This window comes from Phaethon aethereus (genome assembly GCF_964289735.1).
Source record: "Phaethon aethereus genome assembly, chromosome: 17".
NCBI classification, from domain to species: Eukaryota; Metazoa; Chordata; class Aves; order Phaethontiformes; family Phaethontidae; genus Phaethon; species Phaethon aethereus.
Genome location: NC_138593.1, coordinates 9,494,332 through 9,515,914, shown reverse-complemented (window position 1 = coordinate 9,515,914; position 21,583 = coordinate 9,494,332). Strand labels below are relative to the sequence as shown.

General features: G+C 36.0%; 1 protein-coding gene across 2 annotated transcripts; it reads left to right on the top strand.

Annotated features, from left to right (window-relative positions):
- Positions 1-615: 615 nt before the first annotated feature.
- Positions 616-12,682, top strand: CDC45 (cell division cycle 45; the record flags this gene model as incomplete). 2 transcript variants are annotated; one of them, XM_082007683.1, is made up of 18 exons in its annotated part: positions 616-666; positions 1,933-1,992; positions 2,290-2,382; positions 2,838-2,975; positions 3,616-3,759; positions 4,844-4,899; positions 5,487-5,535; positions 6,357-6,418; positions 6,810-6,860; positions 7,669-7,788; positions 8,180-8,311; positions 8,714-8,812; positions 9,069-9,230; positions 9,412-9,550; positions 9,926-10,009; positions 11,198-11,316; positions 11,779-11,855; positions 12,618-12,682. In XM_082007683.1, 18 exons carry the CDS (start codon positions 616-618, stop codon positions 12,680-12,682), a joined length of 1,701 nt encoding a protein of 566 aa, XP_081863809.1. The 2 variants fall into 2 exon arrangements, with proteins under 2 accessions (XP_081863809.1, XP_081863810.1); XM_082007684.1 differs by lacking the exon at positions 2,838-2,975.
- Positions 12,683-21,583: the final 8,901 nt, after the last annotated feature.

Here is a 21,583-nt window from a genome sequence, read left to right as displayed (position 1 = left end):
CTCAAGCTCCCCACAGGAATCGGCGGGGCGCGGGAAGGCGGGCCGAGCCGAGCCACTCTCTCGCCTGACGGGGCTCTGACCGCCGCCGCCGCCGCCACGGGCCCCACCCCACCGCGTTGCTCCTCCCAGCGTGCAGCGCGGCGCCCGCCTCCCGGGCGGTCATTTCATGTGAGGGCGGAAGGCGGGGTCTCGCACCTGCAGATGTAGCTATTGTAGAAGTCTTTTCTAGCTGCTTCGTCCTTCCTCAGTCAGTGAACGTTGAGGTGGCACCTTCCGCCTCGTCGTCGAAGTCGCTTAAGTGTTAAAACAAACAATTCGCCCCCAGCAAAGATGGCAGACATGGCGACAAAAGCAGCACGGTTTTTCCGGCTGAGATACTCCTGGGATTGGCCAGCCGCACGTGTCGTGCTTCCCATTCCCAATCCCATTGGCGAAGACCCGGAATGAGTTAGGCAGCTCGCCCAATCCGCTCTGCGAAGGAAGGATGGCCGCTTTTCCATTGGCCAGCGCGCCGTGACGAGCAGACCAATGGAAAGCGGAGCTAATTTGGCGCCCAGTTTGAGTGGGGGCGGTCCGTGGCTGCCGCTGTTTCCCCGCCACTCTCGCGCTGTCGCCATGTTCATCTCTGACTGCCGCCGGGAATTTTACGACGTGATTGTCAGCCAGGTGCGGGCGGCGGGTGTCAACCGGGGAGGGGGGTGTTGTCATCCCGGCGGCGAGCGGAACCGCCTCCCCTCAGGCCGCTCCCCGCGCGGCTGTGGCGGTTCCCGCCGCCTCACGGAGCAGGGACGGTGCCGGGGCGTCCCCGGCTCAGTCTGCGGCTTCTGAGGCTCTGGTTCTCTTGGGGCCGAGGGGGTGTGGGGAGCGGGGGTGCCCGCGTCTCGGGGGCTGCTGGGGTGGGCCCGGCGGCGGGGAGCGCCGCTGCCAGGGGGACGTAGCGCTCCGGGCCGCCCTGAGGGCGGGGGCCGTCGGTCAGCGCGGCCTGTAAAAATGTCCTTCCCGAGCGTGTCTGCGGCGTTGGAAACCTCAGCCGGAGCTGCTGCCAGTGCGACGAGGTCTCGCCAGAGGTTTTACTCACAGTTCATCTCTTTTCTCGCGAGTGCTTTGGGTATTCTTCTGGATCTTTTGTTTTACCAAGACATCTCTCGAGCTATTGTTTGTCTTTAAGTCTTTTTAACCATTTTGATGTTTTTTGCCCAGACCCGAAATCTTGTATTCTGTCTTCTTTGAGGTTTCTATTGCAGTCTCTCCTGTAGCAGGTCTGGTTGGCTTTCCTATTTAACCCACGGCTTGCTTAACTTTGTGCAGAGTGGATGTGTACACTGAAGGGGTAAAGCTTTTGTTGGACAGTCTTTTAGTATTTCTACCTGTGACACTATATTATGGATTATGCAAATGGAGGCATTTCTGTCAAATTCTCCAACTGTGAGCAAAATCTCAAAAAAAAAACCCACCAAACCCAAAAACACCCAGAAAAACCAACAGATAAATTGTTTTGCCTAAATCAAGGTTATTTCAACAGCTGCCTTGCTCCTGTTTTTGCTACAGATTTTCTTTAGTCAAAACTGTTACAGATCCCACGCTGAAAACATACACCTTTCTAGACATGATGAAAATAGTTGTAGGGCTGACTAGCTTTGAACCTTCAAAACTATATGCAGTTCATAGGAGTCTGAACAACTACATTTCCTCAGAGCAGCTGACATATTTTGGGTGTGTGGAGTTGTTTGTTGGTCACATGCACAGTGATCCAGATCAGTTAATTTTGGTTGCAGTGTCCATTCAGAAGCAATCCTGTTTTATGCTTATGATGATATCTACCTAAATTTCTTATTTTCTTGTCTCACAGTAATCTATGCATTTCACGTACCAACATATTGTATTTGGCACCTATGTTAACATATTAATACTGTTATTCTGTTATTTTTGCAGCGTGTTCTTCTTCTTGTTGCTTCAGATGTTGATGCATTATGTGCTTGTAAAATACTCCAAGTAAGTCTTTGTTCATTATCACTGTAGACTAACAGTAAAAGGTAAAATGCCCGGATATCCTTGTAATAGGTTTGAACTGGGGAAAGCGTGAAGGTTTAATCTGCTTTTGTAACTTTTTGTTTTCGTGAGTTATGACACTGAGAACTGGTGAGTCATACTCAAAATGTTCATGTAGATTTGTCATTTGGGATGTCTGCAAGATAAAGATTTGTGTGAAATAGAATTATAGCATGGTATAGTGTTGTAGAAGAGATTGTTTCTCTTCACCTTTGCTAACAGCTGTTTGCTCCATTTCAGGCTTTGTTTCAATGTGATCATGTGCAATATACACTTGTCCCAGTATCTGGATGGCAAGAACTTGAAACTGCCTTTCTCGAGCATAAAGATCAGGTGAAAAAATACTAGAAACTTTTTCAGTTGCAGCTCATCTTAAATAGACATGCACTTCTTCCCTTTCCCTAACTTAAAAGGTCAGCTCTTAAACTAATTATTATTATTGGTTGCCTCAAAACAGTGATTAGATTTTAACATACCAGTAACAAACTTCTCAAGTTTTTACATCAGCTCAAACTAGTGTGCTCTAATTTTGATAGAGTCAAATTAAGTTTGCACACATTTTGAGATATAGAAGGTGGTGGTATTAGATGTCCAACATTCCCCAAAATTTGGTGGGGGTTTTTACAATTTTTTTTTTTCCTCCCCAGAGACATCAACTATCAGAAAGTAGATATGAGTTTTGGCAATGATGACTGCTTTGGAATTTTTGTAAAGGTGTTTTCAGTCTTCCGTGTTCCCTGCTAATTGAAGTGTGTTGGTTTTTTTCTTTCTGTTTTTTTTGTTTGTAGTTCAAATATTTTGTTCTTATTAATTGTGGTGCCAATGTTGACCTTCTGGAGATTTTGCAGCCTGAAGAAGACACTTTTTTTTTTGTATGTGACAGCCACAGACCTATCAATGTAGTGAATGTTTACAACGACACACAGGTAAATGCCTTTCTTTCATAACAAAAATTTTTGCATAGAGTGGTGGTGGCTGGTGTAGTGCTTTTCTGTGTTTAGCTGCACTGCTTACAGTGTTAGCTAGTAGGTCAGGAAGCAGTATTAATGGGTATTTGCAGTAGTAATGTACATGATCAGGAAAAAAAGTCTGTTTTATATTACTATTCCAAGTAATAAAATACATACTGTTATTATGATAGTAGCAGTATGATAGCTGTCAGTAGTAAGCTCCTGTTAATCCTATTGCTATAAATCAAACTGCTACAAATCAGAGGATAAACATCTTCCAGAATGTGACATGTATTATCTCTCAGCATCTAGCAACACCTAGAATTTGAGTATTAAGCACAAATTATTCGACAGTGTGACTTTAACAAGCATAAAACCCAATAATTCTTTCAGTAATGCTGTAACAAAGGAATACATTTTTTACTCATATTTTGTATAAATGAGCATGGTCTTTGTATTAAAAAGCAATATTTTCATTATGCTGGGAATTAGTCACAGGCAAAATGAATTGTTAGTTTCTCTTACTAAGTACCTGAAGCATCCTCATTTGTCATTTGAAATTTGTTTAAATCACTAAATAAGATACTTCATTTAAAATGCATTTTTTTCTTTCTAGATTAAGCTGTTAGTTAAACAAGATGATGATCTTGATGTTCCTGCATATGATGATATCTTCAGAGATGAAGAGGATGAAGAAGAGGACTTGGAGAATGAAAGTGATGGGTCAGAACCATCAGAGAAACGTAGACGTTTTGAAGAGGTGTGTTTCTGCTACTTTGCTGTGAAAAGAAGGAAAATAAACAGTAGTTAGATATACTTTATATCATAATAATGACATTTGAGATCCATGTTATGAATGAAAATTATGTTCCATTAGATCACAAATTCAAGTGTAAGATTTAAAAATAATCTACTATGACCAATAGAATTTCACATACACAAAATGTTTTTTTATGAGGAGAAAATATTTCTGTGCAGTTCAGATAAATAAAACATGTCTTGAACTTGATTATGCATAATGCTGTCTGTATAACCAGTGACCTGAAGAGATCTGTCTCTGTTTATGTGCTCTGGGCTTTTCAGTCTGCAAAACAACTTATTTAGATATAAGCTTTTTTTTTTTTTTAATAATTGTTTGAGAAGATAGAAGCACACAAATAATTATGTCTGTTCTTGTAGCAGTAAACTAATAAAAGTATATTGTGGTAGACACAAAAAATTAAATTTGCCATATGTTATTTGTAGCATATTTTCTATTATACCATACAAGGAAGCAAAGGCACGAGGCTAGCAATATTAAGAGACAATTAAATTTAAAGTCATTCTCAGGTTTAATATATATTCCATATTATTTTTCTATATTTTTCTATTAACACCATACATGTTTTTCCTACTAATCTACAAAGGGTTCTAACTCGGCAAAAGCAGATATCAGAAATTCAAAGAAAAATCTAGTATATACATCAGCTATTCTCAAATCTGTTACATATTTCACAAATAAATTTTTGATTTCTTTGAGTTTTCAAGCTGATGATGCTATTTATGTAACTTAAATATACAGTGAGTGTCTCTTTCTAAGCTTCATTAATTATCTCAAATTTATTTTTCATCAGTGTCATTTATATGTTATAAAACGGTAGGTTGCAATATTGTAGTGTGTTTCTTGGGAAAATATGTGATAATACTTTTCTCATTAGATGTTGTTAATAGGAATAATTCTTATTTTTAATGAAGACTTTTAATTAAGTCTTTTTAATGAAGACTTACTCATTGAAGTATCTGGATAGGTGCTAATCTACTAGAGTATTTTTTCCTAGCTTTTTAATATCCAAATTAATTTACAGGATGTAATAGAGAGAACAATGAAAAGACGACAAAGGCGGGAATGGGAGGCACGCAGGTGTGTTTAGCTTTATGTTGCTTGTATCTCTCTTTTTTTTTTCTATTATTCTTCGATTAAAATCTTATTGAGAATACAAAAATATGATACTATGCTGCTTGATTTGCAAGATGTTTTAGTTCTAACTTTATTCAGAAAGTGGAGACAGATATTTACTAGATAAAAATAAAACATTTAAATGGAGGATAGTTGTAAATAGTAATTTATAAATTTGAGTAGTAATAGGTGCATTGCTTCACTTTTAAGTAGCTGTAGTATTCTTATACTTAGAAAGTGAAATTTGTGCGTCTGTTTTCTTCCTTTATAATCCCACTATTGCCAATAGGAATGAGTAGGAGATGAGAAAATGGGATTTGAGGATTTAATACATTTTTCCTTTTTACCTTACTTATGAGTACATTTCAGTGTGGTTTCCACATTGCTACTGAAATCTAATTGCCTCTCAGAAAAACAACTTCTAGCCGAAGTTGAATTATTTTCTTTAATTGCTAAAATGAAATTTAATATTATTTTGCAATTCCTGGCCTGAATCCAATGACCAATTCACCACTTAGTCAAATGTGTGTGGGTTTTTTTTCCCTTTTTAGACGAGAAATTCTTTTCGATTATGAGCAATATGAATACCATGGGACCTCAGTGAGTATAAACTCTTGTTTGCCATAAAAACACAAGGTGCCAATGTAGAAGTAAATGGACATTATCCAATGTTATTAGATAATTATCTAATACAATGGTATCATTATAATAGTATACATTATAATAATATTGTTATATCTTGTTATTTTTGTATCTTACTGTTATATATAAGATACATCATATATGTACAAGTAGTTTGATGTAGCAATTTAATGTTTTCTGGTTGTGTACATCCAATTTTAACATTGATCAATTGGGTACATCATAGAAACATTACTGGTAGCCTGGCAGACAACAGCAACTGAGTCACAGTGGGTAGTGTAATGTTAACAGTCGGGGTAATGATAAACCAGAACTACTAACATTTTTGTTGTTTGAAATCTTTAATGATGGTATTAAAAAAAAAAAAAAAGGATAGTGAAAATTTTTTAGGTCTTGACAAAAATATCTATCTATGCATAAAATACTCCCGCAAAAAGACTTTAGCATGTAGGGAGCTTGTTTGCCTTTCAAAGTGTCAGGATATTTCAAACTTAATGCTTAGGACATCAAACTCTTCCTTCTGTCATTTGTCCTCTTGTCTGATTATATTTTGTTAAGTGCTGCTTTATATATAATGCAGGTTTGCAGAGCTGTATAAAATATTTTTCTTTCTATTAGTGCCTTAGCAGGTAAGACACTGGCAGATTGTCAGACTTGAGTGTGATTTGTAGAGCTCTTTAACATGCTAGTACTTGGCAAATTTAACTGTGTTCTATTTGCTTAATGAAGTGAGAGTTTTGTGTTCATTTATCCTCTCTCTTTGCTTTTCCCTCATATAGTCTGCGATGGTGATGTTTGACCTGGCATGGATAATGTCTAAAGACTTGAATGACATGTTGTGGTATGTTTCCATTATCATTTTTCATAGAGGCTATAAGCTTAATCCCATAGTAAAGAGAAGCAAGATTTCCCCAAACTGTTTGATTTCTGTATGAGGTTCCAGTTTATTTTGTGAGTGGAGGTATGTCTTGAATTGGAGGACACATCTGTGTAAATTAATTACAAGCAAGCAATAGATTTTGCATGGAAAATGGGAGGATGTTACTATACGTCTATGCCTGCTAAAGAGGGAGTAACAGTATATAGCTTTGTTATTAACTTCTGTGTACAGTTGGTGAACAGTGTTTCTGACTTTTCTGTTACATACTTAGAGGGTTAAGTATAATATACTGTACTGGAATATTTTTTGCTTTATCTATTTTTTCCTTTTGTTTTTTTCCCCCCAATTTTAGGTGGGCTATTGTTGGCCTAACAGACCAATGGGTCCAAGATAAAATCACTCAGTAAGAATTTTTTTTTTAATTTAACTTTATTATTATTTTTTATTTATTTATCTGTCTTTTAATTTTTTTTTACGAGTAACTAACAGCAATTAATAGAGATCAGGGAACATATGTGAATTAATATAATACAAGATAATAAATAAAGAGTGACATTAAATATCTTAATGACTGAATGTGATCTGATGCCTTCCAAAAATGGGAATATACATCAGGAAATAATTATTTTCCTTTTCTACTATTTAGAATTTTTAAACTAACTTTATTTTTCAAAAAAATTACAAAACATTCACTTCTGATCCAGGAGTAAACGATGTTTAGCAGTAGTTTATGTAAATACAAACCTTGATACAGTTTTATTAAAGGAAAAAAAATTGTATGTTCTGTATTCTCCAGCTTTCTTTCCAGTTTTAGTTAATGAGTTTCAGATTTTATCTTTTTTTTTTTCTTATTTCCTACTAGATAACATCAGAACTCTAGTAGTTCATGTGTAAACTTTAATTCTTGTGTTTTATTGTTAATCATACATTGGTGTTTTCAAGGAGTTAAATGTAATAAGTAAGTAATTTCATTGGTCAGTCTACCTGTCTCTCTGTATTGGTTTTATTTTAGCTTTAATTGCCTGGGTGTATGGCTGAATATTGAAAGAATATTATTTAACGAGTTGGGTTGGTTTTTTTAAGATGTATCTGCAGTTTTTATGCTGCTGAATGGCCAATGTGTAATCTTTAGGAAGCACTTTTGTGTTCTCATAATCAAATATAAAAAAATACAGTAAGAAAGTGAAGTAACGAATCTGGTTTTGTCATAGAATGAAGTATGTGACTGATATTGGAATCCTACAGCGTCATGTGTCTCGCCATAACCACCGCAACGAGGATGAGGAAAATTCTCTGTCAATTGATTGCATGCGAATAGCATTCGAATATGAGTATCCTTGCATAAGATCTGGGGAAAGTGAACCGTATTCACTTGGTGAACCCCAGTTGAGTTTTTATCTAGGGGAAAAAAAATCCCAGCACCATCTCTGCTGCTGAAAATGGAATTAAAAGAAATGGAAATTTGAATGTTTTGTTGAACATGAATCCCTCTTTCGATAGCTCATGTAGCTTCAGTTCAACCTAACCTTTCAGAATTAGTTACAAGTCAATGTTGCTCGTCTTGTGTTACGTGCACCTGCAGCTTCTAACTGTATCTTATGTAGTACAGAGAAGCAGTATATAAAAGCAAGAAGACTTACCTACTAATTGTGGGATTTTGTTACTATTTGTAACTTCAAATTATATATGTGTTTGTAATTATTTTCCATAATTCCTGTTCAGTCTGCGCCTAGCACTTTATCAGCACTGGTCTCTATATGAAAGTCTCTGTAATACTTCATATACCTCTGCTAGCCTTAAGCTTTGGTCTGTACAAGGGCAGAAGAGGCTCCAGGAGTTTTTGGCTGACATGGGGTGAGTTATAAAAAATCTGAGTCTTGATTAAAGGCTGATTTTTTTCAATGAATAATGGAAAAATACCAATAACCTAGTTTGCAAGTACTCAGCTAGTTCATTTTTAAATATGATTGTGGGGCTCTGAGTAGGTTGAAGTGTCTCTTTGAGTTGAGTTATTCAGTTTGTGTCTTGGTGTACGGGGAATACTTCAGCTGTATGCCTTTATGGAATAGTAGATTACTAAGTAACCTATGCTTTCTCACATTTGCTCTTCAATGACTAAAGAAAAAAGAATGCAAACAAGCTTAGTCAGACTTAACTTGCTAAATTATCTAATATTAAGAAAGCCTTATGAAAGGAAGGCAAAATATTTGTTTCTTCTGGCATACCTATCAATGCATTTTTTCCTTCTGTTTTTAGTTTGCCTTTGAAGCAAGTGAAACAGAAGTTTAATTCCATGGACATATCTTTAAAAGAAAATCTTCGGGAAATGATTGAAGAATCTGCAAGCAAGTTTGGGTAAATTGTTTTAAATACAAATGCTTTATCTGAAAATACTTTTCAATTAAGTTCAGATATTTTTATATGAAGAAGATATAACATCTTGTTTTAAAATATTTTTAGTTTGACAAAGTAATATTAGGCTTGTTGCAAATGTTATGGTATGATTTTTCTTCATGTTCTTATCATTAACATACTGAGGAGATGGCTGGTCAATGCTGATAATAATGCTGATAATGTTAATAATCTTTACTGGTTCTATCTCATTTTGCAGAATGAAGGATTTAAGAGTGCAGACCTTCAGCATTCACTTTGGCTTTAAGAACAAGTTCTCAGCAAGTGATATAGTTTATGCAACAGCTTCTCTCATGGAGAATATAGAGAAAGAGGGACCTGAAACAACTAATTTCATTAAAGCTTTGGACAGTCTCTCCAGGTACTGAAAATATGTCTCTTCATTCTTTTACAATTTTATGTAGGGAACATGGGTTACATATCTAAAAGATGAATTGATGCTTCATAAGCCATTGAAGAAAAATATCCCTGTGAATAGTGTTTAGAGAGGTCTTAGCTTTATTTTAATATGAAAACGTTTGTTTTTATTCTTTCTGTTGCAGGGGCAACCTGGACAAACTGCACCAAGGACTGGACCTAGCCAAAAAGCAGTTACGTGCCATTCAGCAGACAGTAGCCAGCTGTATTTGCACCAACCTTGTAATTTCTCAGGGGCCTTTTCTCTATTGCTCTCTCATGGAGGTCAGAATTCTAGTTTTTGGTTGTCTTGTTTGACTGTCATATTTGGTGGTCTCATAGTAGAATAACACTGTTTTCCTAACTGCTTGACTCAAAAAGAATAACTCTGTCGGAAAGAACCTATTTATCTATACTGTGCTGTTCTCTGATGCGTCAATACTGACATCTACTCTGAACTTCCCAAAGGAAGAATCAGTCCTCTCAAAGCAGGGAGGGCTTCATATCAAAGTCAAGTGGGTGAGATCTAACTCCTGTATTGTAATGGTTCCTGTTAGTGTTCTTTGAGCCACACAAAACTTTTAGACTTGTCAGTAGATATTAAAATTAAATAAGTGTAAGAATCGTCTTGGATTGTAATTGAAATAATTCTTTTCCTAGGGCACACCAGACGTGAAACTGTTTTCCAAACCAGTGTCGCTGTGCCTGCTTAGTAAATACTTACTCAAGTCATTTGTTTGCTCTGTAAGTGGATCAAAAGCTTTTGACTAACTAACTTCTGGCCTGTGTAGAAGTTATTGTTCTGTTGGATACTTGCAGTTGACTATTAAAAACATATGAAAATCTTAATGTTTTTCTGGTAATTGGTTAGATAATTTTACCACATCTGTGAATGCTACTCTAGGAGAGATACCTGCCTGGGAGACTTCGTAGCATTAGAAGGAGTTTACATTACTAAGACACTTAGAAGCTAAAATCTTTGTGTAATTTTGTAAGTTTTGAGGGACCATATCACTAAATATGTACTTTGAAAAGTTAACCTGCCACAAAAAAAAATGCAATATTGCAGGACTGGTAATTGTTATCTAAAGATTTCTGTGTCTGTTTAAATAAAATCCTCTGATTTATACAACCAATGTAACTGAAATTAATTTGCATTTATCTTTAGAGCTAATAGTTACATGATTCAGATAAAAATGAGGTTTTAAGTGAGCACTTCCTAATTTGTAAATTAAATTTATGGTGGTCCATCCTTGTCAGATTGCATCTGTCTGTCCTCATTTTTGAAGTTAGACATGGCGAATAACTAGTCTGCCACTAGGAGCAGGACAGCATTTTAAAAACTGTCTGCAAAACATTTACCTTAAGAACAGAACACTTTAAACAAACTTCTGTTTCATTTACTTCAGTTTCTAAAAATTTTTAAATCTTCATAATTATTTTTTGATTTAATTAAATTACAAAATTTGTTAAAGTTACAGCTTACTGCTGTGAAACAATATGACGGGGGAAATAATTTCTAGTGAAGACTGTGTTTCTCAATATTTTATCTATTGTATTTCACTATAAAATTATTACTGCAAAAAATTAAGCCCAGTTCAAGTTTTTAGATATGCATGCCTACAGTTCTTTTGTCGTGTTTTTTTAAGATTTTTTTTTTCTTTACTGTAAATCATAACTTGTCTGTTGATATAACTTCTGTGTTAAAATGAAATGCAAGATCAGAGAAGAATTGAAATTTCTATTGGTCCTTAAAGTGACTTTTACTGTAAGAAAGAAGGGAATTAAGAGATTATGTAAAGAAACCACCTTCTGTTGAACTGCATTATAGCTGTATCCTGAGATGAATATTTGTAATACTAGCTCACATGGAGAGCTGAAACTAAATTGTCTCCTGATTTTTGTCTAACAAAGAGGCTTTCTGACTTCCAGACAAAAAACAAGCGTTGTAAATTGCTGCCACTAATAATGGCTGCACCAATGGATGTTGAACAGGGAACTGTGATCATGGTGGGGATTCCTCCAGAGACAGAAAGCTCAGACAAAAAGAAGTAAGCATATTTTTTAGAAGTTCTTAATAAAAGTTATCTATAGACTTTTCCTGTCTCTGAAGTAAATATATCTTTCCTGTGTCTATTTAACACTGAATAAGTTGATGTGAATTGTATCCTTCTTAAAAAACATGTTTTTTGCATAGGGTATGCATGACAGGCTTTGAGAGAGCATATAGATGTTCCCCAGCTTCCTTGCAAGTTTTTTTTTTTCCCCCTCCCTCTTAATTATTCCTTTATTTTAAAAGAGGGAGATAGTTCACTATATGACCCATGACTTCATTTCTTAAAGGCTGCAGTGATTTTTACACTTGAGTAAGTGAAGTGTATGTTGAATACATGGCACATGAGAAACATCTGGAAGACATTTTCAACTCTTGGCAAGGAAAAAGTTCCATACTTCTACCTTAGTAAAGACATCCTTTTCTGTAATGCTCACTTGTATTTCTATTCCTCTTCTAGCTTTTTTGGAAGAGCATTTGAGAAAGCTGCAGACAGTACCAATTCTAGGACTTTACACAACCATTTTGACATGTCAAGTGAGTAATGCTATCACTTATTTCATTCACCAAATAGCCCTTTAGGGGTCAGTGTTTACGCAGCCTCCATAAAGCATAATGCCTGTAGACAATATACTCATTTGTGTATGTCAGATACAAACATCATGGGTGTGTATGTGATACACTATTCCTGCCTCTAGTATAAACACAAACTACATTATTTGTCAATCTTTTTCTAAGTGCTATCTTGTTGTGCAGAAATTATAAACTACTAAGCAGAAGCTTGCATATCTTTTTGAGACGGACTACATTTTGCATGGAGTAATGATTTTTGTATGTGCACTTCACTTTAAAATCCATGGTTATCCGTGAGGGTTTTTATATTTAGCAGACAAATCAAGTATGGTATTGATGTTATGAGGCACATTCTTTATTGTCTGTTTGAAAAATTAGATACTTATGCAATGAGTTCTGCCTATCTTTGTATGTGCTTACAAAAGAGGCAGTTTTTAATAATACATACTTTTTTATGCATGTTGAACATACAAAGAAACATTCCTAGATTTAAAAAGTGGCAGCTATATCATGTAGTGAGAACCTAGAAATCGGAGTTTGCTGAAATCTTAAGAGCAAAATAAACAATGTGCTTTGCATGTTGTCCAAATAAATAGTTTCTCTCTTTCCTTCTTAACGTTGATTAAGTATATAAATAAGCAAACTTGGAATTAATATTCTTCAGGTGTGACATCTAGTATATCTTTCAGTTATTTGCATCTTGTAATAAAATATTTCATATTTTAGTAATTGAATTGAAAACAGAAGACCGGAGCAAATTTTTGGATGCACTTATTTCTCTCTTGTCCTAATGGTAAGACATTTGAAGCAAGATTAAGGAAAAAATTAATTACAAATCAAGTTAGTACCCAAATGACATTCATATATTACCTGTAGAATGTTCTAAGAAATTGCGGCAACTTCTAGTGAAAAATACAATTTGAAGTTTCTTACAAAGATAATTGTTTTTCTTTGGGGGGGAGGCAGACAATGTACAAGCAGAATAATTTTTTTTTTCCTCCTTAAGAGATTTATTTACATTTTGTCATCCATAAGCTTCTCTTCCATTGTTCTTAACTTTTTGTGGCTTTTTAACTTCAGCTGGAAAAGGAGCAGCTCTTTGTGTTGTGAAAGAAATTGAGATATTAGCTAATTCTAGTTGATACTCTGTTACTGACCTTTAATTATTATGGCTTGTTTGAGCTCAGGATGGAATCTTGGCCATAGCAGTGCCATTCTTTGGCTTTCACGTTAATGTAGAATTTGCATTTTTCTTTCACAGTTTTAAGGTTGTAGCCTATGTTAGTGTGTAGTTTTTATCTGGAATAAAGATGAGGATATAAGACTTCATTTGTAGTTGTGACCATTAGCTTCACACTAGTTCAAAGTCAGCTTTAAAGCTGGTTTAGGGCAAAACAGATTTTACTGTAGATCTGATGAGGCTGTCAAATTGTTGCAATTGTCTTCTGATATTCACTGCCTTTCAGTGATAAACTATTTTTATTGGTTTGTGTGTGCGTTTATTCTGCAGTGATGGGTATGGATAGCTTGCTTTATCCCAGAGAAGAAGCCAAGCTCTAAATTATTTTGTAAAGTCTGATCAGACAACCCGTAAGACTGTTTGAAAGTGTAATGGCTTTTTATGCCTAAAGATAATGGTCTTCACTATTAACATGTGAAGTAATCTCACAAGATTATGGTATATAAACAAATGCAAAGGAGTAATATGAAGACTTTAACAGCAGCCTGTGAATGTTGGTAGTCCTAGCCAAATGGCAATATGACTTACCTTTTTTGAACAGTATCAAAGCTACAATTTCTTTTTTCTTCTGTTCACCCGGAAGTTTGAAACAGTGGGTCAATAGCTACAATTGTTTGTTAGACAGCATAGTCATGCATGGCTTCCAAGATTTTTACATCTGTGTGTTCCTTTCTTTACACTTTCTTTACATTCTGCCTACTGATTGTTTCAGTTTGTCTTCTGCCCGTGTTACACAGTGATGCTTTTTGTCTCCTTGTGCTGGAAGCTGAGGATCAGATGCTCTGAAATTATTTCGGATATACCAAAGTTCATGGTGCTACAATTGTGATGTATCGTCTTCCTTTATCTTAAATGTACTGGTACAGGCCTGGACTGTTGTTTTTATGCCTCTTGGGAGGTCAAAAGGATTTTAACCTTAGTACACAGATATTGAACGCTGCTTTTTTGTAAAGATCCCATACTTGTAATGGCAAAAGGTATCAACTATGAGTATTTGTAAATTGGACTTCTATTTGTCAAACTTGCTTTTATTAGTAGATGTGCTCCTGTGATGTTTAGTTGTTGGCTAATAACAAAAAGTAGATTTTGAAGAAGTTTCATATTTATATTACCATTATACTGCCATTCAAATGTTCTTTTAAAATTGCCTTGAACGCTTTTTATTTATTTTTTTAATAAGAAACTTTTTGAAACTCTCCTTGAATTTCTAGAACATTGAAACTTTTTTAGTACTATCAGGTTTAGGTCTTGTACTTTAATTAAAATAACTGTTTTGTGAGACAAGTTTTAAGAATTTAGAGCTTTTAAAATCCCGGTTCTGAGTAACTGCCAAATAGAGAATGAAAAATCTGGGGAACTCTGGTGTCAGTAAAGTATTTTTAGTCATGCATCGTGATACTGTGTTGTCACTTGTAGCTTGGCTTTGGGAATAATTTTCCTGGAAAGAGCCTAAAATACTATGATAATTGTGTGTAGACTGTAGCGTTATAGATATTGACAGACTAGTTCAATTCTTTTCCAAAACAGAGATTTCAGTTCACTTTGGACATATGAAATGGTATTGCTTGTTAGCCTTTATCCTGCTGTGCACTGGGTGGGTGTGTATATGTGTATGTTTGGAATTCTTTTTCTTCTTGCAATGGTTGCTTGAATTCTGTGTGACTGTAATGTTTTCATGTATTATAATGAATATGTAAAGGTTATGTAACATTACATCGTACTTTGTACAGATTTTTGATACAGGCTAACTTAATATTAAATGCGATTTAAATGTAGCCAACAGAAAGCTAATTAAACTATGTATTTTTCTTCAAAGAAAAGTGATTCTTCTATTTTTTTTTTTAAATATTGTCATCTTACCTGAGTAAAATCCCCATGCCAAGCTGCGATGGCCAAAAAGTTGTGCTTCCTAAGATAAAACATAATGCCACCTTTTGGTTTTGTATATTTACTAGGTAGTATTGGCAACAAATAATATTTCCCCCTTACCAGCGTACTTTGGGGTTTGCCTTTATGCAGCATACAGTCATTTTATTACATTTCTGAAATAGATTACTGTGCTTTAAGTCTCTGGAAATGGAAACACAGAAGTTTATGTTGTTTTTTTGAACAGATACCAGTGCCAAGCCAGGATTACAATGTAAAAGCTAGGAGTCTATGTGACTCTTAAGTGCACTTCTAAATATTCTCACTCTATCTTTCAGTTGCAAACTGCTGAATGAGTTAAGTGAATTTCCTAAATTTACCTTAAACTTACCTCTTACAAAAGAATCACTGCCATTTCCACAGCACTAAAAGACTGTAACTTTAGTTCAGCCTTATCATGTATTTAGGGCTTTCATGCTTCTAGATGTAAATATCAGAGAAAAACATGGGTATGTGTAGCAGTAAATACAATGAGCTTCAGTGTGTGAGATCACCTTCATGAATATGGAATGTATAATGTGTGCTGGGTAAAACTGAATTTTTACTCACACAGTCTGCTTACCCAGTAAATACATAAAAGGTCTTGCACGTCCTGGATCTCTGACTCATGGTTCAGTGGCCATCTATCAGGAAATCCTAAACAGACATCTAAATTCCCTGTTTTCTCCCTGTACAAAACCTTTAGACAGGGGGAAAAAAATGTTGTGAGGAAGGCATCCAAAAGCATGGACATATAACATCTCAGTTTAATTACTATCTCTGTCTTTAGTTACATTTAGTGCTATGTTTTCAATACATGAAATAATTTTGATGGGTACCTTAGCAAGCTATTACCTTTATCATCATCTTTGGGGTTTTGATTTTGCTGGGGTTTTTTTTCCTCCGTCCTCTCATTAGAAACTCTGCATGAACCTCTTTCTCTCACCTCATCAATTCTTTTATTGCTGTTCTACCTTCCATCCCTCTCCTGGAACTTCATGTATTTACTCCCTTCACCGTTCAGGGTATGTTTGGGTTCTACTGCTACCACCTTTTCCTGCTGTTGTGATAAATACAGATCTTGTCTTGCGATGAAGAAGGAAGTTGGAGAGGGGGAGTGCTTCTGTGTTTTAGTAGGTGACTGTCATGTCTTAAAAAATGGACAAATTTTCAGGCACGTGCACCCTTTTAGCCTCAGCATATTGCATTGTGCTGGGAGGATGAGAAACGGGAGCTAGTTTTTATGTCGGGATGTGTTGGTAATTGCTTTACTGGCGGGTTCTTTGACCTCCAAACAGATATGTTAGCTTGAAGCTGTGGATCTATTACATGGAGGATAAGCTTCCTTTGTCCCTTCTTTATTGCTTTTTGATTTTTTTGTGTTTTTTAAGGTTCTAGTTTTCCCAGGATCTACTGGAGGTGCCAAGAATGCTTTTGCAAATTTTAGAATTGACCAGCTGTTGAACTGATGCCAAGGCCATCTAAATGTGGCCCAAAATCACTCAGGAATGCTGAATACTACGTAAAAAAGAAAGTTACTAAATCTGTGTAGAAACCTGAAGAAGTTTCTGCCAATACATAAATTTTTGCATGTCACCATTTTAAAATACGTAAAATAGTATCAGAGACTCCTTACATAGTTTATTCTATGCTACAGAGTTTGTTGAATATGTTAATATTACTTGCAGAATCATTGTACAGGAAGATTCAAAATTATGAAGTCCCCAGTGTGTGGATATAAAAGTAGCTCAGTTCAGCAGCAGTTAATTGGTGGTTTGAATGGTTCATTGCAACTGTTTTGTAGGTTAGTTAAAACAGTCGATTCTTACAGTCAAATGTTGGACAGAGACTCCATGGCAAGAACTCTTGACATTTCTTCATGAAGAGATTATTATGCTTTTGATTTATTTGCCCAAACAGAAAATGTGGCTCTAACGAGTCACTTTAAAATAAATAGTTAGAGCACTCCGAAATCGGCTTACTGTCTTAGATGTATGGTGACATTCCACCTAGCCATGTCTGAATACAAATAGAAACATTCCCTAAGGATTATATTTGAGCTGCAGTAACTCTTTTTCTCCCACTGTGTTTGCTTGCTGTAGTAGTAGCCTCCTAATCAGCTCTTTAAATCATTTCTGCTGCTGCTAATCTGTTTTAGAGAACAATAAAAGTATGAAACAAATCCCTTAAAATGTTTTAGTTTTTTTAAGAAAATAAAATAATGAAAATCCTTAAATACCAAAGTACTGAAGTAGCTGAACAAGCTGACTGTATTATACCATTCCTGCACAGTGATTCATGGCCGTTTTCTTTCTGGGGTGATAAATTTAGTCATAATTGAAATTGCACAGTAAGGACCTCATTTGATTAGAATTAAAGTGAATCCTTTTCCCTGGAAGAATAGTAGTGGCTTAATAGACTTGTACTTACCAACGTGAAGGTTGCTTAGTGGGTAAACATTAATTCTTACTTCCTTTACTCTTTCTCTTAAGAAAAAAATGAAAAAGTATTACAACTTTATTGTACAAATGAGCTACTGTGTCTATGCCACTTTAAACATGGTAATAATGACCAGCGGGCCATTTAATCAGTGTCTTGACCTCTATAATGTCAAAAGCAGGTGCTAGAGAAGAGTATAGGAACAAAGCAATTGCATATGATGCTTCCTTCCAGATACAAACACAAGTACTCTCCCAGTCCTTATACTAAAGGGCATCCTGAACCAGGGGTGGTTTCTGTGTAGTTGGTAACCGTCAGTAGGTATCTGTGAACCTGGATAACTTCCTCCTGAATCCTTGTAAAATTCTAGCCTGTACAATATTCTGTAGTGAGTAGATCTGCAATGTAGCTAGAAACTGTATAAAAAACTACAACTTTTTAGTATGCTGTTCAACTTACCAGTTGCTGGCTTATTTGATGGTCCGTAGTCCCTACTCTTCTGCGTACTCTTGTTTTGTAAACCTTTTTTATATTCCCCAGTCACCTCTCACCAGTCTGAGGTATCGTAGTCTAATTTTTCCTTTTACAGGTGCTGTCCTGTATCTTGCTCACTGTTGTTGCTCTTCACTAAATCATTTTCAGACAGGGGAGAACAATATTCAAGGTGTGGGTGAACAAGTATATGGAACAGTATAATAGTGTTGACTGTTCTCTGTCCCTCTGTTTAATAATTCTTAACACTCACTTTGCCCTTTTGACAGCTACTGTGCACCAATCTGATGATTTAATCAATCTAGCTGGTTTGGTCATAACACCAGTATCTTGCTCGTGACTGGTAATGGTCCAAATTACCGTTTTTTTGCCACATGCATCACTTTACACTCATCAATGCAGAAAGTAATCTGTTTACTGGTGGTTATTTTTCCAAGTCAATGGAAAGAGCACAATTAGTATGCGGCACTAAAAAACTGGCAGTAAAGAAAAATATAAGAAGAAAAAAAAAAAATCCAGACTCTCCATCACTGAGTGATGCATAAGTGGATGGAAGGAGTAAATTCTGATAGTTTGGTGACGCAAGATGGCAAAAACTGTGACAGAGCTTAGTGGTAGAATAAAAATTAATAAACTCTGTTTGCAAGCTTAGAACTGAATTTTTTAGGGGGAATATTATTGTTTATATTTTCTCTGTTCTTTTTAATGGAAGTAAAAGCCTCTACAATGATTTCTAAGCAAATTCTTTTATGAATATTTACTATTTTTATTCGCTATTGTAAAACTTGTTATATAAAGGACAGAAAATTTTCCTGGGTTGAAAATTTGGAGATACAAAGGGTTTTTGCCTTAATCTAGAGGAGTAAGTATGCCTATCCTAAAACTGTTTTTTATGCTTTAGTACTTAGATTAAAATATGGTTGATACTACAACAATCTGGGCTCTAGCTCACGAGCCATATCAAATTTAGCTACAGTGCTTGCTGTTTTTTCCCACCACTCACCATGACTACTCTCTCAGAGCCTACTGCTTTTACAGCAGAAGCAGTATGTCAGAGATACTTCAGTCTCTGATGTTTTTATCTACTCTATCATCAATTTGAGTTTATGTTAGCAGGTAGCAATCACTTTTAAACCTGACAGGATCTGGGAGAGACACTGCAGTCTTAAAATTCTGAATAGCTGTGGGAGAGCTGTCATTTGTTTAGTAAAATCCAATGTACTCTAGAGAGTGTAGGCAACTGTCCTCCTGGCAAGTGGAATTCAGTGGGACCAGAACTGTAGGTAGAGAAGTCCTAGGAAGCATAGCTGGAAAGCTTGAGTTTGTACATTGCATTCTGTCATTTGTTTTGGAAGTCAAAGATGGTAATATGCAGCAAGGTTTAATCTTCCTTGTTTTCTGAAATTTTCCAATCAAAAGTGTTATTACAAAGGTATATATTTCTTTCTTCGACAGTAATGATGTTTCCAATGGAAAGAAGTAATTAAATGGAGGTTGGGGGGAAAAGTAACTTAGAAATGTCATGTTTAGCATGTTTAGCAGCTGTGATCTCAGTGTCTTAGACTACAAAGGGAGAACTAACTCTGAGATGTTTCAAGACCTTTTTCATGCTTCAGTTTCATTTTTTCCACTCCCATTTTCAGGACAGCATTTCCAGTCCTCAGTTGTCCATAAATACAAGAGAAGTAAAATGTTACTTCTTTCTAGGAGAGATCACTGATCACTAGTCTGGAGTACTCCCTTTTTAAGGTCTGAAAAAGCGAAATTGTAAAATCAATCTCTTTTGTACAGGAGTTCTTTCAAGATGGCTTTGAGTTGAATTAGCCACTCAGGGTATGCTAACTTGCAAAGATGGGAGTAGTACAGAACAGTATTTATTTAAAGGGAAGTGGAGTAATCAATAAAATATCACAGCTGAGGAAGAAACAAAATGTAAAACACTCAGGAGTGTTCTCAGAACAGTAAACAAGATCATCATTTGATCATTGATTTTATGTGTACGTCTGTCAGTCACGATGGTTTTGATTCCCTCAGAAGAAATAATCTTGAAAACATTCTGATGAAAGCTACTTTGTGAGTAAGTCTGGCTTGTCAGAAGGAAAGCAAGCAGTGAAATATTTGTTTCTTTAAATGGAAAAATTTAAGTCCTTCTTGGCTCTCGTGTACCATTGTTGTCTTCAAGGTGGTACTGAAAGTTCCCTTTGGATTAGATTCAAGGACTGAGGAAAAAATGCTGCCCAGGGTGGAGCCTTAAAGTACAGTGCCACCTTTATTCACAAGCATTTGGGTTATAAACACTTTCTTAGCAGGAAATATTACAAAACATTCACTAGGGAAAGAAAATGATGTGAGCTTTTATTTCAGACTGGACTCCCATTCTCTTCAAGCATTTGAGTTTTGAGTTTTGTCACTTGGAAGGTGGCAGAATTGGAGAAGTAAGATAAAGGTCAAAGGTGTTCAAAGTAGGCAAGAGATCTTTTACCCAATTGTACGCAACTTTATGACAGTTCTGGGTTCTGATAGAGAGCAGAGAATGTCCGTTTCCTAGTCCCTGCTGTTGTGTGGTAGAATAATTTTTATTTCCTCTGCCCCCTCAAGGCAGTTGTGTCTGCTGGGTAGCTACCCTGGCACTTTTTACTTTGGCTTGCTACCTGTTACTAAATTGTGTATCTGGGCAATATATTAAGATCTCAATAATGACAGATAAAGAGTTGTCTAGTAATTTGAAATCACAAACAAGCATTTAGCAGAGTTGCTATTGCAGCTATTGTCAATGAGCTGAAGGCTCAGAAGACATCCTTAAATCAGAATTAAAATCAAGTTCTCTGTAGAGAGCTTCCATATAGGAATTTGTGGGCAAGCCTAATCATACCTCATGAACTAAACCAAGGTAAAATGTATATACAAGCTGTAGCACAACACAGTTCCTTCCATTGCTGGATCTGACTTTATTTTATTAAGAAGTCTGGGGGTTTTGTATTGCCCAGTTCGACAACATTCCTCTCTGAAGTCTTGGCCAATTACCATTTGTTTAAGAACTGTAGGTGATTTCTCTGGGTATTCCATGATGTTAACGAGGTTACTGTATTAGATAAGTACTTGATATTTTGAGTCTTTTGTTTCCTTTTCAAAACCAGTTTTAATTGAGATGATACCTTCCTGGCCCTTGCAAAAAGGTAACGCTCCCTTACAAAAAAAGATGCTGTCTTTTTAACTGGATAAAGCACTTAGAGTCACCACTTCTCGTTGATACAGCTTCTCTGTTTTTTCAGTCCCTGCGGTGTTGGTGTCTCTTTCCACTGTTTAGCTCAGTGGAATTTACTTTCATTTAATCATTCATTTGCAGCATGTCAGTGGAAAATCAGAGGCACCTGCCATTGAATTGGAAAGAATTCACAGGGACATTCAGCTCTTGATGTGTTTTTATTTGCTGAAAGAAGTCACCAAGGGGTTCCCGAAATAAGTATGCCATTAATAATTACCTCCTATGTGATCTGAAAATCTAGCTGGATCAGTAGCCTATAAGGAATAGGCATGTAAAATGGTATTTTCTTTAAATGCTGTTGTGATCACTGTAGAAAATCAGGACTCAAAAAACAGGACTGTAGAATACAGG